Source organism: Apodemus sylvaticus, chromosome 22 (assembly GCF_947179515.1).
Source record: "Apodemus sylvaticus chromosome 22, mApoSyl1.1, whole genome shotgun sequence".
Lineage (NCBI taxonomy): Eukaryota > Metazoa > Chordata > Mammalia > Rodentia > Muridae > Apodemus > Apodemus sylvaticus.
Window position 1 is genome coordinate 14,105,050 of NC_067493.1, and position 16,274 is coordinate 14,121,323.

The 16,274-nt window shown below is 48.2% G+C and overlaps 1 protein-coding gene across 1 annotated transcript in view; it reads left to right on the forward strand.

The window, feature by feature from the left end:
* The window catches only part of Stard13 (StAR related lipid transfer domain containing 13), a 209,077-nt gene that overhangs the window by 188,686 nt on the left and 4,117 nt on the right, over positions 1-16,274 (forward strand). The window contains 6 exon segments of the mRNA XM_052167519.1: positions 4,067-4,265; positions 8,978-9,188; positions 9,903-10,017; positions 10,782-11,003; positions 11,429-11,646; positions 14,570-14,746. Coding sequence (XP_052023479.1) covers positions 4,067-4,265; positions 8,978-9,188; positions 9,903-10,017; positions 10,782-11,003; positions 11,429-11,646; positions 14,570-14,746 — 1,142 coding nt within the window.

Sequence of the window (16,274 nt, forward strand, 5' to 3'; positions counted from 1 at the left end):
GCTGCCTGCTTATCACCTTGTCAGCTGACTACCCGAGACAGGATGAAGGATGATCTGGGACCATCCGCATAAACTGCTTTTTGAGCCCTGGCTTTTAGATGGCTGGAGATCAAAAACAAAAAAGAAAAAGAAGTGGAAGTAACCCAAAAGACACTCGCCACTCAGCTTTGGTCATTGGGGGGTTCGGGGGGGGGGGGAGGGGGACTCACAGGCAAGAGAGGTATAAATGATAAATGAAAGGGTACGGTTTCTTGTTCATTTCTACTTGCATTTTTCAAAAAGGGTTTGTCATTTTTACCTTACGCACATGAGTGTTTTGCCTGCAAGTGCATCTGTGCACCACGTGCATGTGTGATGTCCACACAGGCCAGAAGAGGGCGCCATATCCCATATAACTAGAGTTACCAGGGGCTGTGAGCTCCCATGTGGGTGCTGGGAACTGAACCCAGGCTGTCTGCAAGAGCAACGAGCTCTCTGAGCTGCTTAGCCATCACTCCAGCCCATCCTCATTCATGTGCTTTTGAGACTCTCAAATCTGACAGCAGAGCATTAGACAGACTGTGGGTCCTGGTAGGACAGGCTGCCCACCCACTCTTCTGTGACAGACAGATTTGGAAGACTTGCCACCTGCCTTGGGTCTTGCTCATAGAGAGCTGAGAGACCTTGGTTACCTCTCAACTGCAATGAGGGTTGTACCCTTAAAACAAAACACAAACAAATAACTTTCTCTTCTGAGAACACAGTATCTTAGGTCCAAAATGCAAACACATTGGAAGCTTTTCTACAAAGAAATGGCTATTGGCAATTAGCATCCTTCACAGGTAGGAGATGGCCCCTCCTAGACTCCAAACTACTACACCTTTAGAGCTGTAGTTCTCTTACTGTGCCCAGGGGCTGCTGACTACCACTTTAGAAACCCAGTCCTAACCAGTCAGGGAAGTCCCCACTCCACATAGAGACAGTTAAGAGCCAAGCAACAGAAACTCCTGGGTTTGTCTGCTCATCAACTTACTGCTATCTTTTGGAAGACTTCAGTTTTTTGAGCCATTCTTAGGTTCTGTACGTAGAAACTGGTCAGATTCTTGAAACCATTTTGTATTTACTACGTTTAGGAAGGCCGTCTCCTTCTAGGCTTCCAATACAATCCACAGAACCCAGAGATATTCCCCCACCCCTCCTGGAAGGTGAGGGCGGAACGGGAGGTTTCTGCTAGAAGGTGAAGCAGACTGAATATTTTCCCAGTGACATCTGCAGGCTCGGTTAGAAGGCGCACCTCAGAGCCTGCAGCTAGAGAGCCCCAGACAGAGTTGAAATATTTAAAATCACAATGTTTTCCAAAAGAAGAAACTTGAGATGTGAGCGATTCACAGAAGGACCCGTCCAGGGAGGACACGTGTACAGACTTCAGAAGAGCCACTGGACGCAGTAGGCCAAAGGATCGAACTGGACAACAACAGCACAAAGATTCCTTTTGTAGACGCTGATGGATGTTCCTCTGCCTGGGGGGTTGGGAGTGGGGGAGAATTCCTTTCAAATGACATAAGTTGTTGTGAGTCACACTTAGGAATACACACTCAGGGCACTGTGACCGAGTGCAGTAGAGCTCCGGGGTGTACACAGTCTCGAGCCTCCTTCCAGAAGCACACAGACTCAAGGATGTAAACAAATCAGAGCTGGATCTCATTTCAGTTAACATCTGCCACATAGATTTCTTCTCTTTCTTTCTTTCTTTTTCCTTTCCTTTTAACAATGCCTACTTTCTTCCTGTGCACTGTGATGCAATTTGAAATACTTGCCAGACCGGGGAAAATTAAGGTTCTTTAGAGCAGTTGTGGAGACTCACCCAAATCTAGCTAAACGTGGCATTTTCTAGACACTGCAAACTTGGAACCAAGTAACTAACGCATTAAATAGCAATCTGCCTGGATATCTTGATCTGCGGAATTCAGTGATAAGCCCAGGAATGCAAAAAGCTATTCCTAAGAATCCCGTTCTTATGACCACAGAATGTGCCTGCGTTTAATTTCCCCACTGATCTATGCAGCTGACATGCACAGACTCCAACTGTTCTCTAATGACTTGGGATTCTCCCCATGTTCCTGTAGTCTGTCTGTCTGCCTTTCTTTCTTTTCTTTCTTTCTTTCTTTCTTTCTTTCTTTCTTTCTTTCTTTCTTTCTTTCTTTCTTTCCTTCCTTCCTTCCTTCCTTCCTTCCTTCCTTCCTTCCTTCCTTCCTTCTCAAGTTAAGGTTGCTTTCATTTATAGCAATAAGCAAGAGACACCCGGGTATGACAACCATATACATGTATTTCTCTGGGTATCTATGAGAAGAGGAATGGCCAGCCCCACTGGCCACTGGTTACTTGTCCAGCTGCTCAGGAACATTCCACCTCGGCCTCAAAGAAGTGAGGCACTGGATGGCCCTGGGGAGCAAGAAAAAAGAGGAGAGAGCAGAAACTCAAAGTCTGGATGTAGACAACTCAGTGCCTCGATATCGAAGCCAGGATCCCAGGAAAGCCCAGCAGTGATTTGGATAGGGCGAGCCTTGGGTGGGAGGCCACTTGGGTGGGTAGGGCGAGCCTTGGGTGGGTAGGGAGAGCCTTGGGTGGGTAGGGAGAGCCTTGGGTGGGAGGCCGCTTGGGTGGGTAGTGCGAGCCTTGGGTGGGAGGCCCCTTGGGTGGGTAGGGAGAGCCTTGGGTAGGAGGCCGCTTGGGTGGGTAGGGAGAGCCTTGGGTAGGAGGCCGCTTGGGTGGGTAGGTCCTGAGCCTAACCTGCCCGACTCCCCTCAGCATCTTCATTGTACAATAACTCACTCATCCCTCTTGAGGTCCTTGTCTTTGGGGTCCTTATCTTATTGCTCTGTTAGGAAGCAGCTAAACTGCTAAAGGTGAGAGGTTGTGATGGGTGTAGGAAAAGGGTCGGGGCCATAAGAAGATAGCCACACACTCCATAGTCTTTAGGCAAGGTGACAAGGAAAGAAAGTTACTTCTGCTGGAGTGGGCACAGTGTTCCCACGCCTCCCTGTTAGTACCAAGCTCATCCTCACATTCTTACGCCACCGGCTGTGCACAGTTTAAAGCAGCACAGTTGATGAGCAGAGCACAGGTTTGAGCATGAGTCCAACCTTGAGCACATACTTTGATTTCCTCAAGTGCTGACCCTTGAAGAACTGGAATTTCTACCAGGTGTCTTCTTCATACTTAAAAAATAAAAAGCTTTTCTTCCTTCATGGGCCATTTCTTTTCAATTTTCCCACATAGGATAGAAAGCCACCCAGGAGGGAGTCCTGTCCCTCCCCAGCCGACCATGTAAAGTTCCGGGCAGAACGTGAGAAATGCACATCACAGTTGCCACATATTCCCAAGAAAGGAAATCAAACGAGACACTCAGAATACATGCTTATAAATTTGTTTTTTGCTTTAGGAGCCTGCTCCCTGTGGAGGCATTCTCCAAAGGAATGTGCTGTGTCCCTGGGATGCTCCCAGACTCCAAGCACATTATTTTGACTAAATCTATTTCAAAATTCTTCTATAAAAGTTCGAATGTTAAAGGACAGGGACTTTTTTCCTTCTCTGCTCACTAATGACTGCTCCTAGGATAAGAATGCTTTATACAGGTACTTGTTGAAAAAAATAAGTACAGGCTGGAGAGATGGCTCAGCGGTTAAGAACACTGCTATTCCAAAGGTCCTGAGTTCAAATCCCAGCAACCACATGGTGGCTCACAACCATCTGTAAGAAGATCTGACTCCCTCTTAGGGTGTGTCTGAAGACAGCTAAAGTGTACTTACACATAATAATAAATAAATCTTTAAAATAAGTAAAATTACATCATTTGCTATCACAAGAGTTTTCACTGTAGCTCCGTGCGGAGGGATATTATCCATGTCTTTATTTGATAGGAAAGGGGGACAACCCTTGATTGTTACCTAAAGTAGCTATCCTGGAAATTCAGAATTGTTGAGGTAGCCCCAGGCTGTTTCTTCACAGCCAAGATTCCTACCCCAAGGAAGAAGTTATGAGGAGAAAGGAGACCTGGCTGATGACATGTCCCTGTGACTCATTGCAGGTGGGTCTTTTCCGCAAGTCAGGAGTGAAGTCTCGAATCCATGCCCTACGTCAGATGAACGAGAACTTCCCTGACAATGTGAACTATGAAGACCAGTCTGCATACGACGTGGCAGACATGGTGAAGCAGTTCTTCCGGGACCTCCCTGAGCCTCTTTTTACCAACAAACTCAGTGAGACCTTCCTCCACATCTATCAGTGTAAGTATCAATAACAGTGTGCCAACTGTCAAAAGGATAGGTTTTTAAAGATTCATTTGCTGTGTCTTTATGAGTGTATATGCACCACATGCATGCAGTACCCACGGAAGCCAGAAGATGGCGTTGGATGCATTGGAGCTGGAGTTATTGGCGGTTGTGAGCCACCATGTCGGGGCTGGGGACTGAGCTATGCTCCTCTGTGAAAACAGTCAGCATGTTTAACTGTTGAGCATCTCCAGCCTGGCAAAAGATGGAATTTTAATGATACAAGCAATTCATGAATCTGTGAAGAAGTATATAAAAGTTACAAGCCTACCTCTTCAGAAGTAGCATTTACTCAGTTTGCTGTGGGCATCGCTGTCATTCTTTGTATGTGTCTGAAAATACCTTCTCAATATTAGCATGTGCCTCCTTAATACATGTTTATATACAATCTCAAACTAATATCCAATGTACGTCTAATATATTTAAAGCATAAAAGGATACAATAGAATTTAGTGAGAGAGACAGAGACAAAGAGACACAGAGAGACAGAGAGACACAGAAAGAGTGTGTGTGTGTGTGTGTGTGTGTGTGTGTGTGCTAAACCTGTCTTACTTTTTTGAAAGATAAACGTTCAATTTGACACAACATTTGATAGAAACTTCAGAGTCAAGGGTAATACAAATGCTAACAACAAACAGGAAAGCAGACGCGTCTCAACCGGCGAAATAAAGTGAGGCAAAGCGAGGTCACACCTTCATTCAGGTGGCTCACAGTTCCATCTGGAATAGTTTAAGGGACGTTAAATCAGTAGTTCTTCACAAAGCCACTATCGCTAAAGCAGTAATGAGAAGAACAATTGATTTAAAAGCCCATTCTGCTAAATGTAGTTATAAAGGCAGACATTAGGAACAAGCGTGCGGGTCTTCTTTCTATGGGATAATGATGTCATTACAAATCGGCAGTCAGCTTCATGGCCCAAGTATCAGTTCTTGGGGGGAGATTGCTCCGGTCCACAGACTTTGGCTCAATTGGGTCATGAGATGGAATTGATCCAGTCTGAAGACCCCTACTTATAGAGACTCTCTGTACCTAATGTGTTTAAGAAGTGTGTAATAGCACAGATTCAGGGAGTACTTTAAATGCCACCTGTAAAGAAAAAAAAAAAAACAGAATAAAGGGCTGACACACTAAAGAAATATTTTTCTGTCAGAGTGAGTAGGCTAAGCTGAATTAATGATACTGGATTCTAGAGCCCAGAAGAATGCTCTCTGGGGTGTTGCTTAGAGAGGCCTTGCTCTGTTTTCCAATTAAACCCTCCTGATGTATATGAATGTTTACGCTGACACTATCTATGGCCAAAGCTAACTTATTTCCAAGAGATAAATACTCCTTTAGCTTTTGCCTAAATGTACAACCCAGAAACCAGATCAAAGCAGGACTTCATTTTATCTGCACAAACCTTAACAGAGCAGGGCTGTGCTAGGTGCTGCAAGTTTATAGACTACGTGACCCTCACTTTCTGTTCTTAGGGATCTTAGGCTAGGGGGAGCCGAGAGGGGACCATAAATGACTGCAATACAGGAAGGTAAAAAGGGTTATGAAGACTGGGTGAGCAAGGGGAACTTGGTGGGAGAAAAAGACAGCTGGACATAAATGCTAAGTATGTAACACTGCACCAGAGGACACTGATAAACTAGGAAGCTGCGATAACACAAAAGTGGCATTAATAATGAGATAATTATCAAATAATTATAAATAATTCACTGGGTATTGAAAGACTTATACCCAACGCAGAACCAACCTCCATACACACAAATAGTTGTTTGATGATAATGTTTTTTATTAGTACACATGACAGAAGAGAAGTGAAGTTAAACCATTCCAGCGTTGGGTAAATCTACAGCCCAGGGATGCCAGGACACCAGTCTCCGGTGTCTTTGACACTCTTGAAGTCAAATTGTGACTAAGTGCAAGCTGCCACTACCTACACAATTATTACCTCTTCATAAGATCACACTCTGAAGCTAGAAGAGAGCCCAGGTGTCTCCTGGGACACGCATCTGTTCCCATGGAGAACATGGACCTCTCTGCAACTCCTAACGCCATCCCAGGCTCACCCGCCAAGACTGGCCCTCACTGCCCTTAGAGCAGGCTATGGAAAGAGGAGCGGAGTGATCAATCGCTGTTGATCAATCGCTGTTGACAGAACAGCGAGATGGTTCATCCCTGGATCAGTGAGAGGGCCCCACTGCCCCAAGCAGCCCAGAACCAAAAGGAACGTGTGTTTTGTTAGTGAAGAAGGGAAGCGAGAGGTTTGAGCGGTCCCAAGGGTGAAATTCATCAGCACTGTGACTCTGGGCCTGGTAAATAAACGGAATCAGGTAGACAAGCGCAGAAACTTAGGGAGCGGGCACGCCCCTGGGGTTCCTGAGAATAGAGACTAGATTCCACGGGCGGGCAGGCCCCAGAGTCTAAGCATCCTAGCTAATGCAGAGTCCCGGCTCTGTAAAGTAGCTCCATGCCTGTGTCACTTCCTCTACTGCTGTTGGATGATTAGGGTGCAGTATGGGGTGAGTCATGAAGATCTTAATCCTACCAGCCTGGAAGATAGAGGAGGCTGAGGGGTCCGAGACAAGCCTTGTGGGCTGGAGAAGGCAGGTGGGGGGAGCGGTGGAAGGGGGTGGGGGGGGTGACACTGGAAGGGAAAGGAGAGACGGAGCCAAATCGGACCCGGAGGAGATAGCTGTTGAGTCAGGAAAGCATGCTGACTGTGAGGGACACACATGGTAGTTACGAAGGCGAGGGATCTCCCAGGAACCCAGGAGGAGGCGGGAACCGCAGCAGTGTCGTGCGGAACAGAAAGCACTGGCTTCACGGTGAACACGGCGGCCATCCAGAGGGAATAGGAGCCAAAGTAAATGTATCTTCAGAGACGGCAAAGGAACGCGTGAAGAGAAAAGGAAGAGAGATTACATATGCATGTGGCACGCTGGCTTCAAGATGTGACTTCAAGATTAACAGCGGGTTTGGCCAGCTGCAGTTAGATAATATATACACACAGGAATCGTCTTCCCTACAGAGCAGCATTTACACGCAGTTCAGGGGTAGGTGGTGAACTTACACCATTGGTTATATTGGCTTCAGCGTAAAGGAAACAAACAAAAAAAAAAACAAAAACAAAAACAAAAACAAAAAGCAAAAACCAACAACTTTACTATTATCCAGACAAAAAATGTTCTCTAGGAAACCCAGTCTCGGCCAGTGTGCAATAGACAGGCTATCCACCGAACAAGTTATGCTTTCCTAGAAATCTAGATTTATTGGTCTTCTGCACAACGCTCAGAAGGGTGAGGAGAGCCCAGGACGGACATCTCCCAAGATGCAGGCAAAGGTGACACCACCGAGAGCAATCAATGCAATTCTTTTCTATCCTACACCTCTGCCAGCAATAAATATGAGTGTCTCTTTTTAATACGTTAAAGACATGGTGATATACACTGAAATAGCGTGCACATTATAAAGCGCAGTTGAAAGTTCAAGAGATTGTCATGAGCACACTGCCCATGGCTCAGGAGCGCAAACGGCCTTTCATGGGGACCCCCAACCCCCGCTGCCTCCCGGGTGTGGCTTTGGAAGGAAGACGGCCACGTTCACCAAAGTGAGCTCCCGTGCGCATCTTTGAATCCATCCTCCGCAATCATGAAACAGCCAGGAGAGCAGCAAGATGCAGCCCAATTTGTTGTGATTTTTCTTTTCTCCATCTTCTACCTCACGTTTTTTTGAGCTATTTGCCTAGAGCCTATATACATCAAATGCCCATCACCCTCACCAGAGTCACGCTCAAGGAGGTTGGGAGACCATTCGCTCCCCACAGCTGTAGGGACGGGGTTCCTTTTTCACAAGCACAACTCAAAGCTCACGATCCTAAGATTGTCAGGCAGGTGACACTGAGTGACCACTCAGAGTCCAAACAGCGCGTTCTCCCAGCTGAGCCCTCCTGACCTGCAGAGACGGGAAGGATCTACCAGGCTCGTCACTGAGGCACTAGACCGAGCTCCCTAGGGGTGGCCAAGGGCAAACAGCTCACCCACTGCCCATTGTACCACGAAAGCAGCATGGCCTGGGGCTCGGCTACGGTGGGGGAAGGCCAGGTCTCTGTCTTTTTAAACCCAATGGCTTTCACAGCTCTGCCCCACCCAGCCTCGGCTATCCCTAAGATGCTCCCCAAGCTGCCTGTCACAGAGGGTGAGCAAGAGAGAGGGCAGGTTGACCTCTGTAGATCACCAACTTCCACCAAGATGGACGGTCTTAAGACAGAAGAGGGGGCTGGAGAGCTGGCTCAGCAGTTAAGAGCACTGGCTGCTCTCCCAGAGGTCCTGAGTTCAATTCCCAGCAACCACCCGATGGCTCACAACCATCTGTAATGGGGATCTGATGTCTTTTTCTGGTGTGTCTGAAGACCGAAACAGCGAGGGTGTACTCACATAAAATAAAAATAAATCTTAAAAAAAAAAAAAAAAAGACAGAAGAGTCAGATGGCACTCAGAGCGTGAGGAGCCAGAGTGGCCATTAGGTGTAAGAGCCTCCGGGACACTCAGATGGCTTCAGGAGTTTGATGAGGTTCAGGTCTGTCAATGCCTCCGAGTGACTTCTGTCTGGAAGAGGAACTCACGCATTCTTCCCCTCTGACTCCTCCTCGTAACCACCTGGTGCCCTCTTCTCTTCAGATGTCCCCAAAGAACAGCGGCTGCAGGCCGTGCAGGCCGCCATCCTGCTGCTGGCAGATGAGAACCGGGAGGCCCTGCAGACGCTCCTGTGCTTCCTGCATGACGTAGTGAACTTGGTGGAGGAGAATCAGATGACGCCCATGAACCTGGCCGTGTGCCTGGCCCCCTCCCTCTTTCACCTGAACTTACTGAAAAAGGAAAGCTCCCCGAGGTGAGTGCTCCCCACGGTGAGTGCTCCCCACGGTTAGTGCTCCCCACGGTTAGTGCTCCCCACAGTAAGTGCTCCCCACAGTAAGTGCTCCCCACAGTGAGTGCTCCCCACAGTTGGCATCCACTCCCAAACCGGGATCCCCCAGATCCATTGTCTTAATACGTAAAATTAAACAAAAATGTTCTCATGGTAGAATTCAGATAGAAGATTATCAGGACTTACGGTGGGAGCACAATAAGGTGCCCTCATCCCTGGGCTGGGGCTCACAGCACTACCAAGGTGGCCCTAAAGTACTTCAGTAGAGATCCAGAAAGCCCAAGAAGTTTTGTTCTATTTTATTTGAGTGAGGAGAAGAAGGAAAATACCCTAAAAAGGTATTTTACGACCATTGGTTTTTAAAGGCTATATTTAAACAACAAAGCGCGTGAACCTGCAGTCGGGTGGTTTCAAACAGGAGGAAACCTAATAACGCCCCACCTACAGCTCTTCCTGGCTTTGTATTTTTCCACGGCTTTTGCTTGTGAGCTGTCAGCCCACCAGCCTGCCTTGGAGCGTCTAAAAGATGTGTGGTCACTGGTTTTTATTTGGAAACAAGAAAGCCTGGGGTCTGGGCAGCATCTGGGGATAAATGCCAAACAGATGGGCCGATCTGGGTACCCTAACAACACTCTGGCTGGGGAGCTACCCGCTCAGGGCCTTCATTTTCAATTACAGAGTCATCCAGAAGAAATATGCCACTGGGAAGCCAGACCAGAAGGACCTCAACGAGAACCTAGCTGCAGCTCAAGGGCTCGCCCACATGATCACGGAATGCAACCGGCTCTTTGAGGTGAGGTCTGGGAACGAGAGGCAGGCCAGGAAGGAGAGAAGGCTTATTTCTTTGCTCTTCGTTTTGTGATGACACTGTGTGCTGTGGCTCTGCTCTCTAACCCCAGGAGTTACAAAGAGCCAGCTATACAGAAAGGCTTTGACAGCCACAGGTTCTTGGAGCTTATCATGATGACAGGGTTTTTTGTTTGTTTGTTTGTTTGTTTGTTTATGCAGACATCATCCTATTTAAGGCCAGTTGGCCAATTACAATATGGTTTACAATATGAGGCTTTTACCTCAAACTTGATTAGGGTCTTCCTCTGTCTCTGTGTCTGTCTCTGTCTTTGTCTGTCTCTGTCTCTCTGTGTGTGCACGCACCTGAGTACCTATTGCCACCCTTGCATTGAAGAGGCAGGTGGCTGAGACACCTAGTGCACTCTGCGTGGCAGCACTGGCCTTGTCAATGGAGAAACCACACTGAGAACTGCGAAGCCATTTCGGAGTCATACCTGAGTTTTCCCTCAGTGTGTCAATGTGTATGGATGAGTGAAGTTGTCTGAACCCAGTCTTGCCAAATATTATAAAAAGAAATGGAACCCATGCTCAGGAACATACCCCCAGTGTTTAGATAAACATGGGCTTGGAGTCACGTGTGTTTCTCAGCTCTAGGTTGGCCCCTCCTGGCCGTTGCCCTTGACTCTGCCCGAGATGGCTTTGATCCCTCTGCTCCTCTCAGCGTTTCTCAGCTCATTGCTTTGCTCTTTCCTGCATTCACCGGCCCAGGTTCCACACGAGATGGTGGCCCAGTCTCGCAACTCCTACTTAGAGGCTGAAATCCACGCGCCCAGCCTGGATGACCTGGGAGCGCAGCTGGCAGAGAGCGGGGCAACTTTTCACACGTACCTGGAACATCTTGTCCAAGGCCTCCAGAAAGAGGCTAAGGAGAAATTCAAGGGATGGGTCACATGCTCCAGCCCTGACAACACAGACCTGGCTTTCAAAAAGGTAAGGTTCCCTCCGCTGCAGAATGTGTGCTTCACGGCGCCTCCATGAACCCAGGTGCCGTTCAAAAGCCCCGGATCAAAAAGGCTTCTGGGTCCCAGTAGGGTCTGTGCTCCTTTCTGTGTGGAGCCGGGAAACTCAGTACCCACCTGTGAAATGAACATTCTAAGAGTGCCTGGCCGAGGAGAACACGTGAAAGTCTAGTGGGTTAGAGCCTGTCGGCCTCGCACCACTCGAGTGTGTTTGTGTCTGGGCCTGTCCCAATTATCATTCTTCTCATCAGCTTGAGGACTGTAGTGTTTGCATTTTAACTCTGGGTACAGTATCACCCGTTCACTTTAAATGGCCACTCATGGTTTGGAATGCCCAGCGCAGGAGACGGGGATGGATAGCCCCAGGCAACCTGTTCAGCCCATGTCTTTGCCTAGGTGGGGGATGGGAACCCGCTGAAGCTGTGGAAGGCATCTGTGGAGGTGGAGGCCCCGCCCTCGGTGGTGTTGAACCGTGTGCTGAGGGAACGCCACCTGTGGGACGAGGACTTCGTGCAGTGGAAGGTTGTGGAAACTCTGGACAGACAGACGGAAATCTACCAGTACGTGCTAAACAGCATGGTTCCACATCCCTCCAGAGACTTCGTGGTTCTCAGGTAAGCCGGGCCCTGTGGTGTATGAAGTCCTGCTCCAAAGGCAAGGTGAGCGCTGAGCCTTTACCCCCAATCCTCTCTGATGCCGCCTTATTTATGCCTGACTTCTGGTACCTTCCCCCAATGTACAGCTCTGCCCAGGCTCTCTGCTGGCCCCTCTCCTCCAGGCGCACAGTTTATTAGGCCTTGAACATCACCCATTTCCTCAGAGCAGAGGCCCCAGAATAGTTTGTCTGCCAAATCATGCAAAAGGCCGACTGGCTTTTGTCTCTCTCCCTGGAGTCGAAAGCAGATCTTCATCTAGGAGAACTTGGCGATGGAAGGGTGTGGGACCTCACATGCTCACAACTAATTGCTGCGCACAGAAATCCCAGCTCATCCCTGAAAGACCAAGTGTACAGAGACACTGGGCATCCCGTTAGAATTCAGTCCTGGCTAAACCTCCTGAGCGCTGTGTCTGCCCTTGAAATGCTGTTCCGGGTGGGTTTCAGGGTTAGTCCCAGACCCCCTGCCCTCTGGCCTTGCAGTAGGATTCTCAGCCAATCACAGAAAGTTTGCACAGGGGAAATTCACAATTTTCATCAGCAAGAGCAGGGCTTGGGTAGAGTTAAGAACATGAACAAAATGTAATTAGAGCATTATATCCCTTTTATTAAAAACACAAGTAAACAATCTCTACCCAGCTCAGCAAGCAGTGTTAAGAGGATTTGCCTGTGAAATGCCCAAAAGTGTTTTTGAAATAGTCGCCTTATGAAGTGAGTTTTGAGGGCAAACCAAAGGGGACTTCATATGAGTCCTTGTGCCTCTGGTTTAGATCCTTGGGACCTCAATTTTTAAGCATCTGTTCCTCCTAAATATCCATGTGTATCCATCCCAGCAACCTTGTCCTGGTAGAGAACATAGACCATTAGCTGGGGACGGCCTATGGCCAGTTATTAGAACATCACTCATCTCGTAGCTTTAAAGTTTAGTTGTCTAACTCAACAAGTAGGAAAACAAGTTGTTGTCTAGGGTAGAAGCTGTGGAGCCGGGGGAGTCTCTGCAGGGAACTCTCTTTATTCTGTTTCCAACCGCCCTACCGGCCCGCTCTTTGTTGTAGAACATCCCGCCATGCCTTACACTACTCATGGCTTCTGGCTCTGAGGAGGCTATGGGTGGACACAACTGGCCCGCCTTGGTCTCCTCTCCAGTTTAGATTTCTGAGGGGGGGAGGTAGGAGGAGGAGAAGGAGGAGGAGAGGACGAGGAAGAAGACAACTAAGAAGTGTGTGTGTGTTTGTGTGTGTGTGTGTGTGTGTGTGTGTGTGTGTGCGTGCACATGCCTGCACACATGTGTAGAGGTCAGTCTTGGTTGTTGTTCCTTAAGAGCTGCCTAGGTCGTTATTTTTGAGACAGGGTCTCTCTCTGGGACCCAGGGCTGGTAGGCGGAACACCTTGCTTCCACCTTTCCAGCGATGAGATTACAAGTGTGCACCACCATGTCTGCTTTTTATATCAGTGCTGGGGATCGAACTCAGTCCCCTATGCTTACGACCTTAAGCCATTCCTCAGAGCCTATTCCTCGGTGCAGACACTAAGTAAGAAGAGGACGCAGGCTCACTTTATCCCTGAGGGGAGAAATAATGTGAGGAGCTAGGAAGGGTGGAATTTCAATACAGCCTAAGACTTAAAGCAGAAGGAAGGAGGACTCTGACGTTCTGTGGGAGACCTTGCAGCGGACCTGGTTCGTGCCAGCCTAGAGAAAGAACTTACAGGGCGGTCTGTCGGCACTATTCATTCATTCAACGGTTTTATCTGTCCATTGAACACATCCATGCACTGAGCCTGAGACGCCCCGAGGGACATGAAGATGCATTCATCCCAAGAGGAGATGCTTAGCAACTCTAAGAGATGATAACTCTGTCAGACATATCAGACCTCCCAAACTCAAATCCTCATCAAGTACCTTCACCTGTTTTCTGTTGCTTATAATGAAGTAATCTGATGTATCTGGCTCTCGAGTCTGGAGGCAAGCAGTCTGAGAGCACCAGGTCCTAGCACGGCAAAAAAGCATTGCAGAACAGAGCCACCCCACCCTAGGAAGCTGCTGCCACGGGAAAACCACGCTTCCAGTAACTCATTAACCAAGCAACCCAACAGCCGATTAACCCGAGGACAGCATCTGACTGTGTCCACCGTGGGCCCGTGCCATCCATGGATGGTGTACCAGTTAGACAGCCCCTACCACCACTGGGCTGTAGTGACCTTCCTCCCTCTCCATCTGGACTCAAATCAGCTCCGTTTATTCCTTCTCCCACTCAAGAGCTACTCAGCTATCTGAGCAAAGCTATGAAGTTGGCATAGGTTCAATTTCTTTTAAAGGAGGCATCCACAGATCTGTGTTTGCCAAACGTTCACCACTTCCTCCAGGAAGCCTTCCCTGTATTCCTCCTCTGCCCCTGGTCCCAGCTATACCTAGACCCACACCGTGCTCCTCACAGTGTCTTCAGGGTTCTCTCAGAGTTGCTAGTCTCTCCTCTTGGGCTGAATGCATCTTCATGTCCCTCGGGGCATCTCAGGCTCAGTGCATGAATGTGTTCAATGGGCAGATAAAACGGTTGAATGAATGAATAGTGCTGATTCAAAATGGTAGCCTCGTCGATGATGGGCGGGGCTTCTTTAGCAGACCAAGATGGGGCCTCAATTTGGGGTCCCTAAAGTCAGGTCTGGGAGCTTTTGCCCTCAGAGTAGAAAGTTGAGATCAGTCCTTTGAACCTCCCTATAAACTTGGCACAAGCGCATGGAAACTATTAGCTTAATCCAAGAACCTAGCCTTGGGGTTAGAGCCCAGGTTTGGGGCAGGGGGATGCAGGCATGCGCTCAGTTGTGTGTTCAGGGTCTCCTGTCTCTCCGCACATCAGTTTTATGCGTGACTTGTTTGGCTCCAGGACCTGGAAGACCGATTTGCCCAAAGGAATGTGCACGCTGGTGTCCCTGTCTGTGGAGCATGAGGAAGCGCGGCCCATGGGTGGCGTGCGGGCCGTGGTGATGGACTCTCAGTACCTGATAGAGCCCTGCGGTTCCGGCAAGTCCAGGCTGACCCACATCTGCAGAATAGACCTGAAGTAAGTGGGCCACTGGGCGCTGGTGGACCAGGGGGCACCAGGGAGCCTCAGGCCGGATGATGTGTGCACTCGATCCCAGCTTGTCCTCCGGTTTCTTCCTCCTCTGGTCTGTTTCCTCACTACCAAGAACCAGCTTCTCAGAGGACCACACAGCCTTAACCCTCGCCTTCCCACCCTGCAGTTTGCTTTCTTTGTTTTCCTTTTTTTTTTCTAACTTACTTATTTCTTTTCACTAACAAGTAAGTGTGTGGTGTTTGTTTCCACGTGTCTATGTGACAGAATCACCAAACCAGGCTACGAAAATACCCAACAGTGATCAAGAACATGGTGTTTCCCCTTCTCTACAGTCACACAGATAGCACATGGTCCTCCTGGCAAGTCAACCTTGTGGCATTTCATGGAACGGTAGTCCTTAGAGTCAGGGGACAGGGTGTCAAGAACAAAAGTCATTAGAGGCTCCCAAGACTCTTCTGGTTCTTCCCTGGCACAGGAAAGAAACTGCTAGTTAAAGCTGCCTGTAATATATCTCAGAATTGACAGGAGGGGCACACAAGTCCCAGCTGATCAACTTAGTCAGCGGTCAAAGAAGTGGAGACCCACCTTACCATGTGTTGGTTACGGCACAGTGGCACCCGAAGCTCTAAATTCCCTGATAAGAAAAGTATAACCATTGTGAGTGCTTAGAACTGCAGTCAGATTGAGACGTTGCCTCATTTGGTTACCATTTACCAAACTCTGTGTGGTCTCAGCACTGTCCTACCCTCCAATTCAGAGTTCCATGTTTTTAGAATCCACGTAGGAATGGGAGGAGGCAGGAGTTAGCATTGTGTGCGTAGCAACACCCTTCAGCTTCATTGTGGTAAAAACAACACTGTCTCCCATTCTAAGACTAAGAGGTATCAGGTAGGTGACAGATGGACGGACGGATGGACGGACGGATGGGCGGACGGATGGACAGGTGGATAGATAGATGAATAGGTGGACAGACAGTTCGATAGACAGACAGACAGACACCAGTTGATATGTTAAAATGGCGGCTCACATCTGGACATACCACACCAGGGCAAAGCAGTTCTACGTGGAAGAGGTTTATTTAGAGACAAAGAGAGGAAAAAGAGAAAGACAAAGGGAAAAGGGGGAGGAAAGTGGGGAAGGGTCTGTCTTTTATTTAGGCTGTGACATAACCTGTTCCTAGGTATGTGTGGGAAGGTATGCAGTTGTCATGGCAACAGGTGTCACCTATGTGTGACATTCCTGAGTTTGGAGCTCATGTGCCAAGCCAGTCTTTTGATACCAACACCAGTGGTTCTCAAGCTTCCTAATGCTGAGACCTTTTAATACAGTTCCTCATGTTGTGGTGACCAACTATGAAGTTATTTTTGTTGCTACTTCATAACTGTAATTTTGCTACTGTTATGAATCAAAATGCAAATATTTCTAGAGATGGAGGTTTACCAAAAGGGGGGTTGAGACCTAAAGATTGAGAATCACTGATATATACATACATACATATGTATATGTATACATA